The following is a 16072-nucleotide window of genomic DNA, read 5'->3' as shown; positions in this document are numbered from 1 at the left end:
TCTCAGCTGAGCTAAAAACCTGTGTGACATATACTGTATGGTGGTTAGATGTACCCATGATATCAAATTGGTGGCAATCGGGCAAGAAGTTAAGGAATAATCACATTTTTAAGGTTTTTGGATTTTGCCCCCTGGTGGTCAAGTGGTGAATCATATTGGACCAAACTTCGGTCCCTGAGATCACCTGACTAAGGGGTAAATGTGTACCAAATTTAAAATCAATAGTCATTGCAGTTTAGAAACGTGCCATCGTTACATCCTAACGGCCAATTTACACCATTTGACCTCTGTGACCTTGAAAAGTAGGTCAAATCAAAAACCCGTATGATATGTGATGTATCCTTTCTAGCAGTACCTACCATAAATTTTTTATTGAAAACGGATCATTAATAAGAGACATATCACACTTTTTATGTTTTAAGTTTTAGCCCCCTGGTGGCCAAGTCATGAACCAGACCGGACCGAAATTCAGTGTCAGAGTACCTCTGACCTAGGGGGTCATGTGTACAAAGTTTCAAGTTCATAGCACAAGCGGTTAAGAAACGTGCCACACAGGATACAGACGGCGACGGACGACCGACGACCGACGACCGACGACGACGACTGTCTCGTTGATATTCATGACTGGCTTACTGTTAACAAGCTCAAAGGAAATCCTTCTAAAACAGAGATCGAACTCTTTGGCTCACAGAGAGTAATCGATTCACTGAACTTAAATCACTTGTAGTCGCTGGCGTCCAGGTCACTCCGTCCAGTGGCCCTGTGCGGAACCTCGGAGTGTATTTTGATCAAACTCTTTCTATGGCATCACACATGAACTACATCGTCAAATCTGCAACTTACCACTTGCGCAATATTGGTCGCGCTCGCAAGCTCCTTACAACTGCAGCAACGAAAGAGCTAGTGCACTCACTGGTGATGTCTCGTTTGGACTACGGAAATAGTCTGTTAGCTGGGGTTAATGAGCAACTCCTGCACAAATTACAACTAGTGCAGAACCGTGCAGCAAGAATAATTGCTGGACACTAACACCCGCAACAGCTCCACCGTCAGCGAGTTCAAAAGAAGATTAAAGACCAAACTATTTGAACAGTGTTTTTGTTAAGCGCAGCTGAGCAATTTTTCTAATTGGATTTTGCGCTATATAAATGCTATTTGTATGTATGTATGTATGTATGTATGTATGTATGTACCAAAAGGAACCTTCGTGAAAGTCTTCTCTAGTTATCGCATGGAAATGGAAAAGTTTACTTACGGACAACGACGACAGACAACGATGGTGTTAACATAATGCCCACTCGAAGGCGGGGGCATAAAAACTAGGTCAGCACAGATTTTTGCTCAATAACGCCAACTGGTAGTATCAATATCATTAATACGCCTTGCGTGCGGGTTGAGGGCAGCATTTTCTCCAAGAAGGGACCCAATCCTCATCGGGTCATTGCCAAAAAACCACTTCAGAACCCAATATCTCTTCGAACATTATTCGATTATTTCTTTCAGCCATGGAGTCGGGTGTTGAATGGAACAGATCATTGACTGGATGTTTATTGAAAACCAACATCTTATTACATGTATTTTGATGAGTGAGTAGTTACCTAACCTAACATGATTACATGACAGATCACTGGTCATGATTAATAAATTGTGGACTGACACACTTTCATCAAAGGTGGATTATCCACTGATGTAAATTGAAACCATGCCAAATTCTAAGTACCTAACCTGCCAAATTCAATGATGCAACCTGGCCTGGCAGTTCCTGAGGACAACATCAATTGGCATTTGCTTAAGACCAAACACCGGCGTTAGCTCGGCTTAGCATTATCTCTTTTACAATAGTATATTGTAGCGATAGGACATAACGCAAATGTTACCACTACACCAATAGAGGCACCGGACCTGGTCGTTAAAGGGTAATGCCGTTCATATTTTATAGTGGGTCAGGAAAATTGAACAACTCCATAATGCAGTTATCAAGCAAGCGACTTTGCCTAGTATAAGTATACCGGTCTACACAACAGCAATGTTGAAACTTATATCAGTATGTATCAACCCAAATGGAAATTCACGAATTCAATTCTTTATTTAAAATGTTTAACTATGCATGGCTATGCATGTCAACTCTGTGTTTTAGACACACCACACTGATCCAATGTTAGAGCAGCAAAGTCTATCAAACTGTGTACTTACGAATGTAAATGTCTGTACAGCTGGTGAGACAACGTAGACCAGGGCAATGGGTTTACCAACTGAAAAATCGCTGGCATATTTCAGAATATCCAGGAATCTAACAAAAGTAATCAATATACAAAGAATCTGAAAAGAAGAAAGAACGGTAGGATTTAGTTTTTTTAATAGACTTTTTTAAGTGCTGTGTTCACACTGAATCCGAACTAAAAGCGTTTTCTGGGGAGCGCTCCCCGGAATGTAAATTGGTTAAACCGGATTCAACATAGTTGCGCCACACCGACCGAATGCACATTGAAATCGGTTCACAATGCGCAACACTCAGCAAAGCAAAGTTTACAAGTAGTTATTTACTTTTGACCATGAGTATAGGGCTGCGGGTACACAGGATATGGCCAGCTCAGATTCTTACCACTTTGGCTCTGTTGAAAGCATTCACATGAATGACAAGACTGGCTGGACTGCTCAGATAGTAGAGTCGGATGGGGAATGTCAGCAACAGCAGGACACATGGCACCCAAACAAGAACTGTATTTTGAAAACATGGTGACAAATCTGGATATGTGTTCTGTAGCAGGCTTTCATTCTGTAAGAAATAATATATTTGGTTAGATAACAGTGCTGAAAATGGTGTACATGTACAACCTATTACAATCAATGCAATGAGTTGATGGGAAGGATCGTCAATTTCCTTAACACCTTGGGTTTTTATCACAATATCCCCCGCACTGCCTGCATTTTGTGACCTATATATCCATCTTTATTTTTGACAAACGTTGAACAACATTCATCGAGAGAAAAAAAACCTTGTTTTCCCACCACAAAAATTACTCTAACCCCTCTCCATGACACAAAGCCGAAGAAAGAGTGCACAATCCACAAAATTGTTTTGGTTCAGGAGCAGCCTCAGGAGGAGTTTGTATCAATGATGGGTAGTGCTATTTGTTTATCATTTGGTTTGGTTCGGTAATTTCAGATGATTGCCAAAGTCATTGACCAATGAGAGGGTTTAGTCATCTACAAATGAGAGGGCTTGTTTTCATTTACATCAAGCACATGGCCTAGAAATCACGTGTTTGGGAATCACGTTGTAATTGAATGAACTTTTTTGAAGCGAGAACACGCAGCAGGTTGCCCCCCCTTCACCGACCCCAAAAACCTGTGCCTAAATTGAGATCCCGGATAATAAGACAGTTGAAGTTACTTGCCCCTAATGCAGTAGTAAAGAGATATTTTAATATCTGTAATTATAGGAGAGTGATTGCACACCCCAGCTCCCATCCCACCACTAGCACGAGCACTAACCACGCGGGTTAACTTTACTCTCTTATTCATGACCACTCTTGCGCAGTACAAATTATTCCCGCCAAAATACTTATAATTAAATGAAACGGCCAGGGGCCATTGTGCTCACCGTCTAGATATTTGGTGGTTAGGAATTCATCCTGGTTAAGAAACACTCTATATGTATAGTATATATAAGTCAAACCAAAGTCGGTATGACATGTGATGTATCGTTGCTTGGAGTACCTACCGTAAAAATATCATCGAAAACAAGTCGCTGATAAGCGAGATATTGCACTTTTTACCTTTTTTTAGTTTTGGCCTCCTGGTGGCCAAATCGAGAATCAGATCAGATTGAAATTCAGTGTCTGAAGTTACATGACAAAGGTAGTCATGTGTACCAAATTTCAAGTTCATAACTTTAGTGGTTAAGAAACCTGACATAGTTATACTCAAATGGCCAATTTATGCCATATGACCTCTGTGACCTTTGTCGTGACTAAGGGATCACGTCCAAAGTCCGCACGCGATATTCGCCGGCGAAATTCACCCTACAGTATTTCGCCTGTGAAATCTGTCCGAAAATCGACCGGCGAATGTGAGGCGATAATATGAAATCGCCGGAATGTCAGATGCGAAATTCGCCCAAAATCGCACCAATTCTTCGATTTCGCCCCAAAAATCGCTCCAGGCGATAATGGAGCGATTTTACGAAATTGGTGGCTCTTGCATGCTTGTCCGATATTCGGAACGATTTTGCAACGACTTTCGTCTTGTTTTATTGGCGGAAAAGTGCAGTCACATAAACAAATCGGGTCATACTAGACAGCGTCCACCAGGTTTAAACACATACATACATTAAAGCCATCAAAGTAAAATCTAATGGTCATAAACGAAATAAGCATGAAATCTTCAGGAAATGTATTTTTTATGGTGTACATATTACGTTTTGGCCACAAAATTTTATTTTGATGACTTTATACCCGACTTTAAACCTGGTGAACGCTGGTGGGCGCTGTTTAGGATAACCGGATACTACAACGATTTTGATTGGTTGGCTGAGACTCGGAAACATAAGCCTAACTATGATTAGCTGTATGATTCGGTACATTGCACCACAATCCTTCGGAATGCATACCATAATACTGAGAACCTCAAACCCCTGTGCCAAATTTGTGTAGCTCCTCGTGGATAGATGTGATGTATATGATTACTGCAGTCAGGTTGACCGGGAATTCCAGTTTGTGTTTTTGTTCGGTCTGCTATCAGCTGATGTCGGAATACGCATACTACAACACATATAGGCCTCTAATATTCCCTTCGTTCCGATGGTTGGTGAGAGCGAATTAGGTGCGATTATTATTTTCGCCTGCGATTTCTATTCAGTCTGAATTTTCGCCTGATCATAATAGAATCGCCGAAGCAGGGAGCGATTTGGAGGCGAACGAGTGTGGCGATATTCGACCAGGCAAATTTTCGCCCCGATTCGCGCAGCGAATATTCGCGTGCGGACTTTGGACGTGATCCCTAAGTAGTCCGAGCGGTAAGAAAACTCAGTCACTTTCTTACTTAACACCAGAATGGTTATAAGTTCCCTACTATAAGTCAAGAAGGAATAGTCTACTGAATCATCTAGCAATTATGACCAGTAACCATAAGTTTCAAACACTTCTTTATTGATAAATCATCAATCACTATAAAATTCTCATACAAATAGTAGGTATAAATCAACTTTATATAGCAACTAACACTTCATGCTGACTTCATTTAACTCTAATGACTGAAGTAACTGTTCTGGTCTCAAAGTACCAACTAACTCTTCTGATCAAGCTTTCTCATAATACAGCACTAAGACATTTATTATTCACAACGGTATAAGGAATTACAATACAAGAAATTGTATTACAAGTAAGAAGAGTTTGAGGGCAGTTCTAAGACATGCGTCCTCAGAAGAGAAAGTGTTGAATTCAGCACTGAGACGTGAATTCAGGGTGAGTGTAGCACTGAGATTACTCTGTCAAACCATGCCAGAGTCCAACAGTTATTTATTTATTGATATATTTATTTAAACTTCACTGTATTGTACAAAGAACATATACAGTAAAATACAGTATGGTGTGTGCGGTAGGAATACCTATAAAAAGCTCATATTAAGACAGTTTAAGTGTACAAGAACGGATGACAATACATAAATTACAAATTGATTCAAAACCCTCGCACTTAGCATTTTCATTATACTGCATTAAAAACATGGTCTGCAGAGGGCGTACCTGCAGCAACTAGTCCAACTGCAGGTGTCCTCAACTTCAAAATAAATAAACTTGTCATGAGTTTTGACGGGTAAATTGTTCCCTATATTAACAATGCGATTAAAATAGGACCCAAAGAAGGACTCTGTCCTACAATGCCTAGCACGTAATAATAAGTTGTCCCCTCTTCGAGAGATAAATTTGACAAAATCGTCAATTGGGACCGAAAAACACTGAATAAAACATTTATGTAAGAATAAAAGATCGAGAATTTCACGGCGGAAAGACAAAGGCAGAAGGTCGAGACTAGAAAATCTATCAGTATATGGCACATCAGAACCGATTATATGACCAGTGGCCCGGTGCTGCACACTTTCCAAAACGGCCAGTTTACGCTTAGAAAGGCCGTTCCACCCAACTGAGCAATATTCAAGCCCACTCCTAACAATGCTTGTGTATATAGCATTTTTAAAAGTTGAATATTATTGCTATTACCAGTTATTCTCCTGATCGCGAACCACAACCTGTTCGCACTATGTGAAATAAGGTCAGCATGCTTATTCCAAATTAGGTATTTTTGCAGGAGTACATCAATATCCTTAACTTCATTCACCCTTTCCAGTACAGTACCACCCAGATTGTAGTGGGAAATGATAGGATTTAACCAACGTGTAATTGTAAATACCTGACATTTTGAAATGCTGAAAGTTAGGCCCCATTTTTGCTCCAGGCCCTTAGCTTATCCAAATCATCTTGCAGGGCCCAGCAGTCAGATTTTCTGCTGATGATTCTGGAACACTTAGCATCGTCGGCATATAAAGATGAAAATGTAGAGTCACTCAATACATCAGGAAGGTCATTGACAAACAATGTGAAAAGCAGGGCCCAAGGATTGACCCTTGAGGTACGCCTGACACCACTGGAAGCAGGGATGAAGCTTCGCCATCAACTACCACCCTCTGAGATCTATCAGCCAAATAACATTCACACCAGTGCAGTAGTCTACCATTTACACCAAAACTCTGAATTTTATGAATAAATAAAAGATTATGAGGGACACTATCGAAGGCCTAAGAGAAGTCAAGTTCTCTATAATTTTCAACTGACTCCTTGTCATTCTTTTTAAAAATTGGGACAACGTTGGCAGTTTCTCAACAAGTGGGAATCGTGCCAGATATCATGGATATGGCTAAACCCTCGGTTGCACTCATACCAACAAGATTGGAATTGAGTTCGATTTAGACAATCGCCGGTATTTTAGAACGCTCCTTTATTTTGGGGTTAAGGAGGCCTTCTGTGAGGACGCCTTAATTCAAGGCCGCCTCCTGTAAGGCGTCCTTATCCAAGATCAATTTTAGAACCTTCCTCGACTCGTCCTTTATTGGAGGAGTTCCTTCAGTTAAAGGTAGCCTTGGAGGCGTCCTTTCGCAAGGAAATCCTCACTCGAGGTCGACCTCAATGTTTCCTGGGCTGGCGAACAATGCCGTGATCTGATGTAACAAGTAATTCATTGCGGTTGGTTTATTGCGCTTGGTTCTGAAGGTTAAAATAAAAGCCCGTCCCGTCGCTCCAAGTGCACCAGAGGCCCCATTACGGCTGAAATTATGGACGACTCAAGACGTACTGAAGCCAAGAAACGGAGGACTTTTTCGGATATCGAGAGAAATGTGCTGCTCGAACTTATCGAAAAAGAAAAGTGTGTCGTCGAACTGAAGCAGAACACATCGGGTGTATTAAAAGCCAAGAATCAGGCCTGGGATCGGATCGTAGATGGGTTCAATCAACAGAAAGGATTGGAACCGTCCAATGTGAAGGCACTCAAGAAACTGTGGGACAACACGAAAGCCAAGGCAAAGAAGGACGTCAGCAAAGAAAAGAAAGATCGGTACCGGACAGGTGGAGGTCCCGCTGATCCTGCCGCCAAGGCAGATGACGCATCCCACCTTGTGACATCAATTTGCAGTGACGTATTACGACCCTTGGATAACGAATTTGACGATGATGCGGGATACCATGGACAAGGTTTATTTTTCAATGGTAAAATGCACCATCACGTAGACAGAAAAGCAGTTTGCCTCATGTCGTTCCGAATGTGACGAGGGCTACCCCACCAAGAAGTATTTTAACTTACTCTAGTTTCACTTCCATAACACTACCGGTACTGGTAAAAATAACCAGAAATGTCAGATTCAGAACGTTTCGTGACTCCCATTTCTTTCAGGAATGTTGTTGAAATAAACGCTCAATACGACAGTTGACGGCAGTTATTAAGTAAAGTTATAGAAGTGAAAAGAGAGAGTTTAGCTGTAAAGTAATAGAGATGGTGCACATGTAAATATGACATTCAAACAGGCCTATCCTCACTGGCAGCATAAAACCATTTGATGTTCTGTGATTTAAATTAAGTTAAGATCATCATTTCGCTGCATTTGTTTTATAAAATTATCCTATTTTTGGTTTTACATGTCCACAAGAAACCGGGGTTCAACGAGCTGCCACTGCGACGGTAACGCTGAAGGATGTTGAGAAGAGGGGTTTTCTGAACCAAAGCAGTCCACATCGACAGTCAAACCTGGATCGCAGGGGAAAGCCAAACGGAAATATGTGGAAGCAACAGACAGTCCAACGTCATCATGCGCATTAGGCAAAGCAGTTCGCATGCAGGAGATCGAACACGAGCTGCAGGTTAAATGCTTGAAACAGCAAATAGAATTTCATCAGGAGGAACACCGAGAAAAAATGAAAGTCCTCATAATGCAACAGCACTTCCTTGAAAGTCTCCAGGAGAAAACAAGTTCAACATCAAATGAGTCAAATCAAACGTATCCGTTGTATAACGTCTATCATCAGATGTAATAAATGATTAATTGAAATGAACCTGAATGTCTTTTGTCATTCATTGAAAATACCGCTGAACTATTGTTTGCCTCATTGCATTTCCAAGCACATCATGTAATGCGGCGTTGTCCACGTCACCAATACCTTCCATTTCAGCTTCATTATTTTCATCAGGAAAATCGTCCTCACGTAAATCCGTCGCAATATTGTGAAGTACAGCTGTGGCTACAATTACTGCCATAGTGGTCGTTAATTTGCAGCGGATCCCGAATTTCAGACATGGAAAACGACGCTTCCGTACACCGAACATGCGTTCAACGAGTGATCGGGTTCTCCTCTGTGCGCGATTGAAGCTGTTTTCCGCTGGTCCATTGGGATTCCTGAATGGTGTCATAAGAAATGGCCGACAAGGATACCCTGGGTCCCCAAGCAACAAACCGGTCAGTTCGTTATTTTCGAATCTGGTACAAATCAGGCTGTTGTCAAATATGCGTGCATCGTGAGTAGAACCAGGCCACCTCACGACTATGTTGATGAACTTCAGGTTTGCATCACTTATCCCCTGCACATTCAGCGACATAAACGATTTCCGACACCTATATATCTCCCGATTTTCCAGATTTGGAGCTTGTATGGGGATGTGCGTACCATCCACACAGCCTACAACAAGTGGAAACTCGGCAATCTCATAATACTTGGCTTGCATAGCCGTTGCTGCTTGTCCCTCTGGAAACTGTATGAAATCGCCTCGTTTTCTGGCAATAGCTCGTGAAACATTAGCAACGATTTTGCTCACAGACGACTGGGAAATTTGTAGTAAATCTCCAGCTACAATTTGGAAACTACCTGTGGCATAGAATCGCAAAGCAATTCTGAGTTGCAAACTTGGCGGCACCGGATTTCCACGGTTATTCACTGGTTCGGGTAAGTCATCTCGTAAAAAGAAGAGAATTCGTGTAAAACCGTCTCTCGTGAATCGGTACCGCTTTCTGAAGTCCTCGTCCGTCCTGTTCTCATCGGGGTCCACATAATGGAGATGGCGGACCCTACGGGGGTGTCCATTTTCGATATCCAGTCTTCTTATATTTTCAATGCGGTTTACGTACGCAGCCATCATTACCGGTGGAAGTCCAGTGGCGAAAGGAGCGAGTTGGTCGCCCGAGGAGGCTCTTAAGGAAGGTCCGGACCATCCTTAGGAATAAAGGAGATCCTCACCCAAATTGAGGAATTCCTTTCCCGAAAGGCGCATTCTAAAATCGACCCTCCCTTTAGCTAAGGAAGCGATTTTAAGGAGACCTTCATGAGGATTTGGAGGTGCATTCTAAAATCCAGTAAGGCCTCCTTGAGATGACAACAATGGGCTAAAGGAGTTCCTCAATTTCGAGGAGCGTTCTAAAATACCGGCCTTTGAGTTGTAAAAAGACCACAATTTTTTAGGATTTGATTTCACTTCATCACCGAGCCTGTGTACATGAGACTTATACTTGTCCCTGGTTGAAATTCCTCAATGTGTTACGCAATGTTTTGAACTTTGACCATGAAGTTGGCTTATTGTCCCGTCGTGCCTTTCGCCTCACAGATTTGACCTTATTTGACAAATGTTTGACTTCAGCGTCAAGCCACCTAGGTCTGTGAGAGAGAGTCAGACACACACCGTTTTGGTATGAATCGATCAATTCCCTTGTACAGAATTGAACACCAATCGGCCCACTTAGTTTCGATGTCCGACTTTGCATGTCTTTAAAAGAAGCCTGAGTTTTCACTTACCATAGGTCATTGAGGTATGACCCTGAACATTGTAATCACCATTTGTATAGTCAAGCACCGTGCGTTGTGCGAAGATTGATCTTAGCCACAATAGGAAAGTGATCGGAGTCGAACATAAACGGCAGCACATAAAGACGGGAGAAAATTTCTGGGGTATCCGTCAGAATCAGATCGAGAGTGTTTCCAAGTTTGTGGGTAGGCCGCTAACTAGTTGAGTCAACAAAAATCATTTGTAAGACCACAAAAGCGATGAGCCGGGCCAAGGCCAGGGCCTGATACAGTCTAACAATCAATTTCTTTAAAGTTGAAATCACCCTGAACACATATTCGATTAAAGGCGCCCTTACAATTCACTAAAACTTCGTTAGGTTTCTCTACAAATTCACTGTCTTTGGGTGGCCGGTAGCACACCATTAGCCCCACCTTTGACCCGCAAGAACCTTCTTGTAATTCGCACACCATAATTTCATTCCGTTTCAAGCTCATTCCTCCGACGCAAGCATAAGCCTTTGCGGATTCCATGGAAAACCCCACCACCATGTGTTTTGGTTATTCTGTCCCTGCGGTAAATTTTGTAAAGGTTTTGAGGGAGGGCCTCCACATCAGACACATCCTCGTTCAGCCAAGACTCTGTCACACAGACAATATCGAATTCTTCGCTAGTAACAAAGTGCTGGAATTCCGCCCAGTTTGTTACGAGTAACTGTTTCAGTTTTAAGGGACCCAGCATTCAAAAGACAAGAGGGACACACTAGACACTTATACTAGAGCAGAGGCGTAGGTACACAGTTAATTCATTCAATACAAAAGGAGTAAACTTCCTAAACTTCCCTATAGGCCCATTATATAAGTCATATTAATACTCGGCCACATGTTCCAATATGACCCAGACCAATGATAAGAAGACAATACCGACTATCCCCAAGTAACAAAGGTGTGAATTCCCAAACTGGCAAAGAATGCCAAACAAGGCCTAATCAGTGTTTGGAAAACAAAGGATTATCTTAACAACCCAGGCCTGCCTGCAGGGGTTTATGCCTGTTTCGCCTATTCCTGTTTTGCCTACAAAATTCCTGTTTCGCCTATTCCTGATTCGCCTATTCCTGTTTCGCCTATTCCTTTTTGGCCTATTTCCTGTTTCACCTACTTCCTGTTTCGCCTACTTTTCAGTACCCCTACAATAAATCGACTCTCCCACATGGAACCTTAGGGATGCATGTCCATTTTATGGGGAAAATGTGAGGGGACAATTGGATGATGTTAACGATGTGATGACAATTTGACTAATCGAATGCCATCAACTTTGTTAACAAACCATGCCATGACCGTTTTGAAAGAGTCACCTTGAAAGCGGGGACAGTCCGGGACTTATTTGACCATACATGCCATAGGACCATACTGACACACAGTAAAAACTAATAGATTAAGTAGAGTTAAGCAGTCGTTTATTCTATAAAAACAGGAATTCATGAGTTTTTGATAAAAATACATAATACTGTACATTCTCATAATTATTTGATCAAAATCAGCTGTAAAACCAATGTCATAATATACATGTAGGTACAGCACATATCAAGTCAAACAAGGTTGAAAATACATATCATGATATATGATTTCACGTGCAGCTTATGACGATATCGTCATTCCTCAGACCAATTATTGTCGCACCAAAGGGCATAGTACAATGACAAATAGAACAAAACTTAAGGATTATCATTCGAATTAGTGAATTCTTTAGGACAGTACATATCCACATACTATCAATATGTACCACATATAAATCTTGCTCTTTGACTACTGGAAACCTTTAAGGCAAAGTTTCAACAGTACCCTTTTAAAATGTCAGGCAAGGTAACTGATGGCATCAACGTAACTCATTATGTCCCTCTCTCCATTGACGTATTGTTCTTTGAGGCGTAACATGCGTTCGTCAACGCGTACATATGTGGCTCTCCTCGGGTTTGGTCGGCCGCTGGCTTCGAGTCTCTGAATCTCAGACCTTTGAAACATTTCTTCTCGTTTGAGGAAGCGAACTAGTTCGTAGAGGTTCGAGTGAGCATGGCTGGTGTACGTATTAATCTTGTTGTGCCACCCCTCCACAGCATTGATTGTTCGTGGTTGATCCAACCTGTCATAATGATTCCATGGAGTTCGGTCGAATCTTGCATCCATGTCGTCCACCCAATTCGCCGTAACGTAGTCATTGAAAGCAGCAGCCTGTAGGATGGCGGGTGCTTCATTCATCGTCGTCATCCACATTTCGTCAATGCGGTCAAGGGGAACTAAAGGCAGGGCGAGCGTTCGTCTGATCCATTTACGGATGGGATCCCTGTTGTCTGCATCAGGGTACTTCGCTGCTAATCCTAGTCTCTGCACGCTTCGATTTATTGCCTTTTAGTGAAATCTGCATCCTTTTAGTTGAGCCTCCGGCAATTCCCCACGATATGCTTGAAGAACGCTCATTTCGTAATCCACGACTATTGTATTCGGGGCGAAGGCCGCGTTTTCGTTCACTTCACGAATTTTGTTGCTGATGAGACGGATGAAGCATTCATATGTGGCTTGGCGTTTGTCCGGTAATAATCCATATAAGAGCGGGAAGATCTGTCCGTATATTTTCGCATGTACTGTGTACAGTTGGGTGAAAATGTTTGGTGCTATATAAAATGTTCCATCCATGAACACAGTGTCAGCTATGGCGACTTTCATCAAGCTTTCCACACTCCCAAATATGATGAGCTTATCAATATCCCCATCGTTCGCAACTAAAAAATCTCCACCATTGGCTGTTTGCCGCCACTGTCCCTCCAATATGACATATTCCCATAAGGCAGGTAGCAATGGCATTTGCTTCCTTCTATGCGAATAAGCCACTGTATGACATCCGATAAAGTTGGGAAGATACACCGAGACACCGTCCGTTAGAATTCCTTGTTCTGCAGAGTTTACGACTTCTTCTTGATAGATACGGGGTATGGGAACAACTTCTTCGGATGCCCGTTGTGTAATCCCACGCACGATCTTTTCTGCTGTTAGTTTGGCTGGGTTCGATAGGTGGTTGTCTTCTCCTACTTTAGTGACGCTGAAAAGAAAATCAAAAAGTGCTATACATCCGTGCTACAATATATCAACTTGCGGCAAATTTAGCATTCAACTTGTTTTGCCACATAATTAAGTTACAGCAGGATTAGGTAAAGCAACTTAGAGGAAACAAACTAATTATGTGATTACTTTATAGTATATGTTATATAGAATATATATTATGTCTAATCAAAATTGAGCCATGTGTATCTGAATGAACCATAATATTACCTATTTGCTCTATCAGTAACTGCATTAGCCCTGCATGTCTCTACAATACATTTCCAGTGTCTTTTGCCATCCCTTCCTTTTCTGTTCAATCGAAATTTGAATTCTCTGTAGATCAGACTTTCCCCTCCTCTTTTGGTCGGAACAAATTGAGCTTAATCAGCCATCATGCAAAGTTGTTCTGAGTGTGAAAAGCCCCTGCATGACCTCTTGATTTATATGGAATGAAACCCTCGAGAAAATATTATTTTTCAATAGGAAGCCATCACATCGTTGAACACAATGAAATAAGGAATAAAAGAACAATGTAGCTATAGGTATTCTTTCTATTAAGATGCCAGTTACTGACTAAGACAAAAGAAAGAGAATCCACAATATAAAATGCAGGCCTAAGAAACCTTTCTCAAATCTAATGAAAGGGTGAAACTTTCTCACTATTTTATTTCTTGCCTTTTAAAATAAGCTAAAACATAAGCCTATGTAAGCTATGTATAATTTTCCAAAGTTATTCCAAATAATACTGAAATAATTGACATGTCGCTAAATCCATTATTTCAGACTTTATTCTTAATGATAGCCTTTAACACTATAGTAAGGGGTGGTTCATATTTCTACGTCTGTGGGGAGGTTAGCAATACATTTGAATTGGCGAAACAGGAATAGGCAAAACAGGAATTAGGCAAAACAGGAATAGGCGAAACAGGAATTAGGTGAAACAGGAATTAGGCGAAACAGGAATAGGCGGAACAGGAATAGGCGAAACAGGAATACACCCCTGCAGCACCCTTTCAGGGCCCATAAGAAATATAATACAAGACTAAACCTTAAAATCCATAATCCCACACCTTGAAAAGTAGGTCAAATTAAAAACCTGTATGATATGTGATGTATCCTTGCTAGAAGAACCTGCCATTAAATTTTATTGAAAACGAGTCACTCATAAGAGAGATATCACACTTTTTAGGTTTCCACTTCTGGCTCTCTGGTGGCCAAGTTAAGAATAAGATCGGACTGAAATTCGGTCTCAGATGTTACATAACATATGGAGTCATGTATACCAAATTTCAAGTTCATAGCTTTAGCAGTTAAAAACGTGCCATGGTTACACTCAAATGGCCAATTTACACCACTAGACCTCTGTGACCTTGAAAATTAGGTCAAATCAAAAACCCGTAGGATACGTGATGTGTCCCTTCTCAGAGTACCTACCATAAATATCATTGAAAACAATTGACTATTAAGCAAGATATTGCCCTTTTACATTTTTTAGTTTCGGCCTCCTGGTGGCCAAGTCGAGAATCAGATCAAATCGAAATTCGGTGTCAGACATTATATGACTATGGGAGTAATGTGTACCAAATTTCCAGTTCATAGCTTTATCGGTTAAGAAACGTCCATAGTTACACTCAAATGGACAATTTACACTGTTTGACCTCTGTGACCTTGAAAATTAGATCAAATCAGAAACCCGTAGGATATGGGATGTATCCTTGCTAGGAGAACCTACCACATAAATTTTATCGAAAACGAGTCACTCTCAAGAGAGATATCACACTTTTTTGGTTTCGACTTCTGCCCCCCTGGCGGCCAAGTCAAGAATCAAAATGGACCGAAATTCACTGTTAGATGTCACCTGACCTGGGGGGGTCCTGTGTACAAAGTTTCACATTCATTGCTCTAGTGGTTAAGAAACGTGCTGCTGTTTTTGAAACAGGATACAGACGACGACGACGACAGACGACGACGACAGACGCCGACGACGGACGACGACAACGACGACGGCCACAGCGGTGTTGTATAGAATTCCCTTAAAGTTATAGCAGTATGTACTCTGTAACAAATAGCAGTGAAACATGCCACCTTTAGTCAAATTTTAGAGTTTGACCTTTCTGACCTTGGAAACCAGGTCAAGGTCGAAATTTTATGAGCATTATGTTAAGCTTCATCATATCAATCTTTTATGGTGTAAATCTTTGGTGATTTACTATTCTTTTTCTACCATATGCTTTTTGCCTAGGCCTGACCTAGCACAGCTTAAAGTAAAACAAAAGTTTATAATTGGTATTAATTAGCATGTTATTGAGGAGGGATTGGCCACTCCAAAACGTGTTTCTGTTTGGCATTGTTTGTATTTCTGTCTCCAAGTAATTTATGTTGTTAGTAACTTGTTTTCTTGGTGAATCCCATATCATTGTAAAGGTATGCAGGTTTTAGACTCTAGACTGGAAACACACGAAACATACACTCAGAGATCTGGTTCTCCTATCTATTGTAACTGTATGTAAATGTTTGTGTTATTCAAGATTTATCAATTATAAGAAGTGAAACGCACTTCTTGACTCCAAGTGATTCACAGCTAGTCTTCCCCCTACCCCCCCCCCCATAATATTTGGTGGAGAACCTAAAGGATCCCGAACATTTCATCATGACCATAT

General features: G+C 41.3%; 1 protein-coding gene across 5 annotated transcripts in view; it reads right to left on the bottom strand.

Moving 5' to 3' along the window:
• The window catches only part of LOC135488430 (multidrug resistance-associated protein 1-like), a 312354-nt gene that overhangs the window by 259965 nt on the left and 36317 nt on the right, over positions 1-16072 (bottom strand). For all 5 annotated transcript variants that reach the window (XR_010446979.1, XM_064773049.1, XM_064773066.1 and 2 more), the window contains 2 exons: positions 2603-2776; positions 2194-2319 (listed from right to left, as the gene is read on the bottom strand). Coding sequence is in view for 4 of the 5 variants with exons in the window: in XM_064773049.1 (XP_064629119.1) it covers positions 2194-2319; positions 2603-2776 (300 nt within the window). In the remaining variant the exon portion in view is untranslated. The remainder of the gene's footprint in view (positions 1-2193; positions 2320-2602; positions 2777-16072) is intronic.

The sequence above is a fragment of the Lineus longissimus genome, chromosome 1, assembly GCF_910592395.1.
Source record: "Lineus longissimus chromosome 1, tnLinLong1.2, whole genome shotgun sequence".
NCBI lineage: Eukaryota > Metazoa > Nemertea > Pilidiophora > Heteronemertea > Lineidae > Lineus > Lineus longissimus.
This window is presented reverse-complemented; position numbering and strand designations above follow the sequence as displayed.